This window comes from Danio rerio, chromosome 25 (genome assembly GCF_049306965.1).
Source record: "Danio rerio strain Tuebingen ecotype United States chromosome 25, GRCz12tu, whole genome shotgun sequence".
Classification (NCBI taxonomy): domain Eukaryota; kingdom Metazoa; phylum Chordata; class Actinopteri; order Cypriniformes; family Danionidae; genus Danio; species Danio rerio.
The window spans coordinates 178,093-187,500 of NC_133200.1; the positions used below are offsets into that span (position 1 = coordinate 178,093).

At 44.6% G+C, this 9,408-nt stretch overlaps 1 protein-coding gene across 36 annotated transcripts in view; it reads right to left on the reverse strand.

Moving 5' to 3' along the window:
* Window positions 1–1,311: 1,311 nt before the first annotated feature.
* Window positions 1,312–9,408, reverse strand: part of nrcamb (neuronal cell adhesion molecule b) — a 67,152-nt gene continuing 59,055 nt past the window's right edge. For 24 of the 36 annotated variants that reach the window (XM_073942423.1, XM_073942401.1, XM_073942412.1 and 21 more), the window contains 3 exons: window positions 8,910–9,041; window positions 8,324–8,402; window positions 1,312–2,569 (listed from right to left, as the gene is read on the reverse strand). In XM_073942423.1, coding sequence (XP_073798524.1) covers window positions 2,356–2,569; window positions 8,324–8,402; window positions 8,910–9,041 — 425 coding nt within the window. In that variant the 3' untranslated portion in view covers window positions 1,312–2,355. Of the gene's footprint in view, window positions 2,570–6,701; window positions 8,403–8,909; window positions 9,042–9,408 lie in introns of those variants that run through there. The other 12 variants (XM_073942429.1, XM_073942430.1, XM_073942428.1 and 9 more) reach the window with 2 other exon arrangements.

A 9,408-nucleotide genomic window follows, 5' to 3' on the forward strand; every position in this document is an offset into this window, starting at 1 on the left:
ACCCTAACACAAGTGAATAATGAGGTACACACACAGACACAGACACAGACACACACACACACACACACACACACACACACACAGCTTCACTGAGTTTGATCTGTTTATTAAACTTTGACAGATATATTGACGTCATTTCACAGAGAAGTTAAACACATATTGTCACCTGCCCTCTAGACAAAACCACATTATCCAGGAGAGAAAAGAAAAACATACAAGATGTAAATAATGAACTAATAATGGAATAACCCTGTCTAGATCACACATGTCCCCGCATAACCCAACACTACAGGCTGAATCCTCCACACAGCTCTGCTGTCCAGTGTGTGGAGCAGTTACTCGACACATGAGTGTGTTCCTGCTGTCTGCTGTTCACTCAGAGATGATTATCTGTGCAGATTAACATCATACAGAGATGAGCATAATATCAGGACATCATCATCCTCATCATCATCATCATATCTGTAGTGCAGGTGGAGGAAGAAAGCATCAGAAACTGACTAAAGCACCAGTGTTCAGACAACTCTGAGTGTGTGTGGCATTGTTTTGAGGAAACACACACACACACACACACACACACACACTGTTGGACAGATGGCTCTCTCTGTGTAAATATGAGAATGACTAAAATAACTCTGCGCTTCAACACACACTGTTTCTCACCGTGTGTGTGTGTGTGTGTGTGTGTGTGTGTGTGAGAGAGAGAGATGCAGAATCTTCTTTCTCCCGCACTCTCAAAACAACCAAGAGCTGAACAACACATCAAACACACACACTTGCTCAAACACACATACACTCAAGCACACACACACACACATGCACTCACAGAAACACAAACACAAAAACATACAGACACACACTGACTCAAACACACTCAAAGAATAATATACTTACTTAAACACACACACACACACACAAACAAACTCACTCAAACACACACAAACAAACACACTCATACACAAACAAACACTCAAGCAAACACACAAACATACACTCACAGAAACACACACACACTCACTCATGAAAACATACAGACACACACACACGTATACTCACTCATATACAAATATTCAAATACACATGCACCCACTCACACACACACACACACACTCAACAATAACATACTCAAACACACACACTCACTCAAACACACACTTAAACATACACACACACACACACACAAACACTCACTCATACACAAAAACACACACTCAAACATACACACACACTTATACGCACACACTCAAACAAACACACATACACACGCATTAACTCAAACACACACAGTAAATGATGAGCAGGACGCAGGTGTGTGTGTGCAGCGCAGGACATTTATTGGTTCAGTAATATTCTCTGCATATATTGAAGATCCTCCAGAGGGAGACGCCGGCGGTTATCAGTCTGACAGAACACACACACACACAGACACACACACACACGCACGCACGCACACACACACGCCTTTACACACTACAGCTGCGTACAGTAGAGCTGAGCTGTGTACAGTAAACAGGAGAGATAAATACTGCTGCAGCAACACACACACACACACACACACATACACACACACAGATTCTCTCGCACACACTTATTGTCATTCTCTCACTCACACACACACTTAAAAACACATTCATTCACACTAATTTTCTCACACAGATTCTCTCTCTCTCTCACACACACACACACACACACACACACACACACACACACACACACACACACACACACACACACACACATCCTCAGTCCAAACAAACTCGCTTTATTTACAGCAACACACACACACACACACACACACACACCTGTACAACACAACAAACATTTCAATTCAAACTTGATGCAAGTTATGAAAAAAGCATAAAAAAATTAAAATAAAATAAAAATCGCACACACACACACACACACGAACGCGCGCGCACACACACACACGTGTTCTGATCAGCAAATATACAAAACTGAACAAGGCAAAATATAAAAACCCAAAAGCAGAAAATAAAAGTCTCCACTGAGCTGCTGGAGGACACACACACACACACACACACACACACACACACACCACACACACCAGCCAACACAGTCTCTCTGTGTGTGTGTGTGTGTGTCTGTGTGTGCAGTATCAGTGTGTGTGTGTCAGCACAGGGCACATGCGGGTGTGTGTGTGTGTGAGGATGGTGAAGCTCATGCGGTGTGTGTTCAGTCTGGATGAGGAGATTCTCCAGTCTAGAACAGCAGAACACTGATCATGCAGCGGCTGCACACACACACACACACAATCCTCACGTGTGTGTGTGTGTGTGTGTGAGTGAGCGCAGCCGTGACTCTGGTCCATCAGTCAGTAGTAAGCGTGTGTGTGTGTTAGACGAGGGAGTTGAAGGCGGTGCTGGGCGAGGGCTGGGGGCTGTGGTGGGCCGACTGCAGGCCGCTGTACTGGCCGATGAAGGAGCCGTCCTCATTGAACTGTGTGTCTCCAGAGTCTGTGTAGTCCACTAAACTGTCGTCGCTGTCCGCGCGCTTCACACTCCCGCTGGACGGCGTCCGGCTGCCCTTCAGGGGCTTATGATCCTCGTCACTAGGAGAAAAACCACATGCAGTGAACGAGGAGGTCAGAGACAGCGGCCCACACCCGTTCTCCAGCAGAGCCCTGAACACCCACTGCAGCTCAGCACACACACACAGGAGGAGCGGGGGGGGGGCGAGAGGAAGTCAAAGCGCTTTTATTTCATGTATTGTAAAACGGAATATTAAATGAGAATCAGTGGGCGTGGCTTGTTTACTACTGCAAGCTGATTGGCTGTAGTAAAGTAGGCGTGTCATTCAAACAGACAGGGAAGGGGCTTAAGGAGAGTTAATACAACCAGACTCCTCCTCCTTATTTCTGTTTGTTGTCATGGCAATGTTAAAACTGACAGCTGAAAGGGCGTGGCTAACAGACTTAACCACACCCCACAAATCAAACAATGTGAGTGTACTAAATCCACACGGTCAGTCTGAGTCCCTGTGCACTTTAAGGGTTGAGGTCATTAGTGTTGCTCTGACCACAGGTGTCAGACTCGCTCCTGGAGGGCCGCAGCTCTGCAGTTTAGCTCCAGCACACTCCCCTGCAGCTCTCACAGCAGCCTGCAGGACTCCATCAGTCTGATCAGGAGTGTTTAATCAGGGCCGGAGCTCAACCCTGCAGAGCTGCGGCCCTCCAGGAGCGGAGCCTGACCCCTGAGCTCTGACCCGTGAGAGCTTTATTAATCTCCAGAACACAAGTGACCAGGTTTAAGATGAAATGCTGGAGCTCTCGGACCCTCCACAGACAGCAAAGGGTCTAAGATGCTCACTGTATTACAAGTATTTCAGGTGTCTACAGGTGTCAGTGAAGACTGCTTCATCAACTTTGAACTTTTACAAAACTACAGTTTCAGGTCGGTGGTCTGAATCATTATTAAATCTGCAAGACCTCCTGATTTCAGTAACAGAGCTTCACAATCTCGTCACTGTTTGGAAAATAATTCAATGTTTCTCCACTGGGGGGAGCAATACTATAGAGATACCACTAAACCAGGCAGGATCACTCGGATCGCCAGTTTTCAGCTGGTCTTGAATCAGTTTAATGGATTTGTCGAAATTTAATGAAGCATTTGCAAAATTAATATGAATAATATTTGATAACAGTATATTGTTGGCCTGTTCAGCAGCAGAACCAACAGTATTAGCCTTGAAAATGAATGAGAAAATTCACATTATGCAGACACTTAATATTTACTGATATTAGCTGATAAAGTAAGTTTGTATTTAACACATTACACTTTGAGTTGAGCATTTGCAGTGTGAAAAAGCTGAATTCAATGCATTGTTAGCCTGTTATTGCTGCATTTACAGTTTAGACCATCAGGTGTCGCCAGCGTGCGCTGATTCAAACACTTCAACTCAGTGAATCATTTAGTGAATCAAGTAGTTTTGAAGCTTTGTTTCTCTCATCAATAGACAATAGAGTCACAAATACTCCTAAAACACTGTCTGAGCAGTTTATGTGGGTCAACAGTACTACAGGAGGCTACAATAAAAGTTCTGTGTGCAAAACTAAAAATAAAGGCTTTATTCAACAGATTAGCTGAACTTGCGCTGACTGTTGCTGTTTTATTTTGTGTACTAAAGTATTCTGTTTGGTGAAACTTTACTAATGTAATAGTTGACAAAGCTTCACTCATCATCATCGAGTTGATCAAGAGCGTAGATGTTAGCAGCGGTAACTGGACGCAGTACAGTCAACCTAAAGACTTTAGTACACACTATACAGTAATACGGGAAGCTGTTTTCAAAGGTAGCGTCCACAGGTTATCATTATATTATAGAGTGATGAAGAGGGCGTCTGAGCTTTAACACTGAATCACAGAGCATCTGCTGTATGTTCTGTTCAGCTCCGTCAGGTGTTCAGAGGTGTTGGAGAAGTGGACAGACCCTGCGGTTCTGCAGTGAACACACAATGAACATCAACATGCGGGATCTGAAGCACATACATGATGACAAACAGAAGATCTGCGGGATAAAGATGATGAAGCACAGGCCGTGTCTGACCGTCTGCAGCGTGAACACACACAAGCAGATTCATTCATCCAGCCGATTCACCAATCAGAGGAATCAGCGCTCACTCGACTGATTCAGCAGTGATTCATGAATCAAACACACTGAGAGAACTGCAAATTAAAGATGATGAGAGATGGACATGAGGCCAGCCGTCCCTCAGACTGACACGACTGCAGTCTAGCACAGCAGCAGTATATCTAGTGCACTACAGCTGATAGTGTTACACCACCCTGATATAAACACACACAGACAGCAGCTGTCCTCAGTTCCTCATGCTCTGGACACTTCAACCTGCCTGCAGATCAATGTGAAGAGCAATATAAAAGAGAAGTTAGGGAATCATTCAACACTCATTTACAGTTTGAGCAATCAGACAGGCTGCTTGCTGGATCTACTGGGCTTTCTCCTGGATCTATGATCTGTCTGGATGGCATCTGTCTGGATCTGCGTGCCTGCTTTCCTCTGTTCTACATCTACAGGTCATTATCCTCTGGATCTATGAGCAGGGTTTTCTGGATCTACTGGACTGGTTTTCTGGACCTACAGGCTGTTTGTTTCACCTGTATTCTGGATCTACGGGCTTCATTTTCTGGATTTACTGTATGTTCTGGTACTTGTTTTCAGTGACCCGAGGTCCATTATTCTGAATCTACAGGCTGTATTCTGCCTCATTTGCTGAATCTATGTGCTGGGTTTTCTGGATAAACTGACAGATTTTTTCCTTTTTCTGGACTTTAAGGGTGCTAAGCTGTTTTTTTTCTGGATCTACAGGCCATTTCCCTCACCCATGGCTTCTACAGTCAGTTTTTTCTGGAGCTGCTGGTTATTTTCCCCCAGAAGCACCGGCCATGATGTTCTCTGGATCTACAAGCAGTTTTCTTTTTATCTGAACTGAACCTGTTTCTAGATGTACTTGACGGATGATATTTCTCAGTATTCTGCATCTATGGAACAGTATGTTGTGAACGTGTGGGCTGGGTTTTCTGGGTCTTACAGGCTGTTTTTTTCACAGATATTCTAGATCTACGGGCCTTTATTTTCTGGGTGCTGTTTCTTGATCTGGGGTCCACTGCTCTGGATCTACGAGCTGTTTTTCTGCATCATCTTCTGAATATATGCACTGGGTTTTTCTAGATGTACAGGCAGATTTTCTTTTACTGGACTTAAAGGGAGCTGTTTTCTTGATCTAGGCTCTCTTTATCTGGATCTACTGGCCTGTTCTTCTGTTTTTTCATTCCATGTTTTATCCTTTATGGATCTACTGGTCATTTCCGTCAACCCCAAAGCCACTGCTGTTTATCTGGATCTTTTTTGCTGGCCTGTTTCTTCTGGATCTCGCCTCTACAGTTAGTTTTCCTGGATCTGCTGGCCATTTCCCCCCAGATATACTGTCATTCTTTATCTGGATCAACAAGCCAATCTACTGGACTTGTTTCTAGATGTACATGCTGGATTTTATTATTCTGTAATCTGGATTTACCTTCTATTTTGTTTTTTATCTGTGCTGGGGTTTTCTAGATCTGCATTCTGGTTTATTTTGGAGCTACATGTCATCTTTCTGGATCTGCATGCATGTTTTTCAGTATTCTGGATCTACAGGCTATTGTATTATAATCGATGGGCTGGGGTTTACTGGATCTACTGGACTGGTTTTCTGGATCTACAGGCTGTGTTTTCACCTGTATTCTGGATCTTTGGGTCTTCATTTTCTGGATTTACAGGGTGCTCTTCTCCTTGATCTGAAGTCCATTATTCTCAGGCTGTTTTTCTGTATTCTGTATCATCTTCTGAATCTATTGGCTGGGGTTTTCTGGATCTTCAGGCTGTTTTTTTCACCTGTATTCAGGATCTATGGGCTGCGTTTTTCTAGATATACTAGCAGTTTCTCTTTTTCTGGACTTAAAGGATGTTTTTTCTTGATGTAGTCTGCCCTTTTCTGGATCTGCTGGCCTGTCTTTCTGGATCTGCTGGCCTGTCTTTCTGGATCTGCTGGCCTGTTTTTCTGGATCTGCTGGCCTGTTTTTCTGGATCTGCTGGCCTGTTTTTCTGGATTTGCTGGCCTGTTTTTCTGGATCTGCTGGCCTGTTTTTCTGGATTTGCTGGCCTGTTTTTCTGGATCTGCTGGTCTGTTTTTCTGGATCTGCTGGCCTGTTTTTCTGGATCTGCTGGTCTGTTTTTCTGGATCTCACCCCTACAGTCAGTTTTTCTGGATCTGCTGGCCTGTTTTTCTGGATCTCACCCCTACAGTCAGTTTTTCTGGATCTGCTGGTCTGTTTTTCTGGATCTCACCCCTACAGTCAGTTTTTCTGGATCTGCTGGTCTGTTTTTCTGGATCTGCTGGTCTGTTTTTCTATATCTCACCCCTACAGTCAGTTTTTCTGGATCTGCTGGTCTGTTTTTCTGGATCTCACCTCTACAGTCAGTATTTTCTGGATCTGCAGGTCTGTTTTTCTAGATCTCACCTCTACAGTTAGTATTTTCTGGATCTGCTGGTCTGTTTTTCTAGATCTCACCTCTACAGTTAGTATTTTCTGGATCTGCTGGTCTGTTTTTCTGGATCTCACCCCTACAGTTAGTTTTTCTGAATCTACTGGTCTGTTTTTCTGGATCTCGCCTCTACAGTCTGTTTTTCTGGATCTGTGCGCTGGGTTTTCTGTAACTTCTGCCAGAACTTCATTTTTCTGGGTCTACTTTATCTATTGGTCTTGATCTACAGGCTGGGCTTTTCTGGATTGTGTGTTTCCTTCAGTGTGCGGATGAGGATGAGTGAGTGAGTGTGTGTGTGTGTGTGATCCAGCAATGATGGTGTTTTTCTCCCAGTGATTCTCACATGCAGGTTCCTGCTTACCTTCCCTCATCAGACAGCAGCAGAGCAAACCAGACTCACAGCATCACAATACTCAACTCTCTGTGTGTGTGTGTGTGTGTGTGTGTGTGTGTGAGCTCAGTCGCCATCATACACACACACTCACTCTAAGCCCAACACACACCTGCACACCTACACAAACTGAGCTTCCAGAATAAATAAGAGATATTACTTCAATCATACAACAACATGTCATTAGAGTCACTGTAAAATAGCAAAATAAGTCAAATGCTCTCATTATTGTGATCAGTTCTATATTCATTTTGTTATTAGAGGCTTAATTATTGCCATTTTTACTGCTGTTATTATCATCTGTGTTAGGCTGGCTCAGTTATCCACATGAGAACTGAAATATCAAATATATAAACACAGAATATATTGAGCTGAAAATACTTCAATGGCTTCATCTGCAAAAATAGCAGCGCTTCTGCCTTCACTCTACTGTAATATCCATAATATGCTGAGAGACTGAGTGTCCAGCAGGGGGAGACGCTGTGGAAGAACAGGATTCTGCATTCAGCTACTGTCATCAGACACAGTCATGCGGACAGAACACCTGCGATCAGTACAGAAGAGTGTGTTCCTGCAGTCCTGCATCGTCACATCACCTGACAGGAAGGGCAGGTAATGACTTCCTGTGTGTGTGTGTGTGTTGTTGACGGTGCAGATCTTCAGCTGCAGTCAAGTAGAAATCCACAAACACAAGAAGCCGATCCTCTGTGACAGAGCACTGCTGCAAAGAGGAGTGTGTGTGTGTGTGTGTGTGTGTGTGTGTGTGTGTGTGTGTGTGTGTGTGTGTGGACAGTAGCAGCAGCAGCAGTAGGACGTTCAGTCTGAATCATCCAGAGGGTCCTGAGGATCAGAGGTCAAAGGTCAGGCTCTCACCTGTACTCTCCAAAGGTCATGTCGTCCTCCTTCATGGGCTGAATCTCTGGATCCCCGTGAGCGTCCTCCTTCTCTTTCACTAACACACACACACACACACACACACACATCAGAGTTACTTACACATGTGTGTACAGCGAGAGTGTTCAGTTACATACACACATGTACAGAGACACACACACCAGTCACATAAACACATGTAAATGGGACACACACACACACACACAGACACAAACACAAAACAAAGTCACGCACACATTGAACAGAATCACACATGTACATGCACATACACACGCACGCACGCACAGACACACACACACCAGATAAAGAAGCCTGTTGCAGAAACACACTCCCCGACACTTCTGATTAAGCTTCAGAAAACAAACACGCCCACAACAGGCCACGCCCCTTTTCCAATACCTCTGCTATTGTTACTAAACACGCCCCTCACTGCTGATTGGCTCAAGTGTGTTTCGACAAAAGTGCATCAAAATAAACACATTTAGAAAGAATTCAGTGAGGAAGACGAAAGAAACACTGCTGTGTGTGTGTGTGTGTGTGTGTGTGTGTGTGTGTGTGTGTGTACCAGGGTATTTCCCGCCCTTGTTCCTCTTGATGAAGCAGATGATGAGCAGGATGAGGATGAGCAGAGCGATGGCCGACATCAGACCGATGAACCAACCCTGAGTGGCGATGTCCACCTGAGGACTGACCAGCGCTGACGAGGAGAGAGAGAGAGGGTCAGCGCACACACACACACACACACACACACACACACACATAGCAGCAGCGCAGAAACAACACACACCTGCCAATTCACAAACACACAGTGCTGATAGGAGGAGCAGTGACATCATCAGAAAATACACACACACACAAACATGCACGCACACACACAACAGCGCAGAAACAGCAGTCTCACACACACACACACCAGAGGAACCTGCTGATTCACAAACACAGAGTGCTGATAGGAGGAGCAGAGTCACATGACCAACACACACACACACACACACATGCATGCACCCACACACACAAAGACACACAGAGCAAAGTCTGACAGTGTTAGTGTTAATACAAGGAGA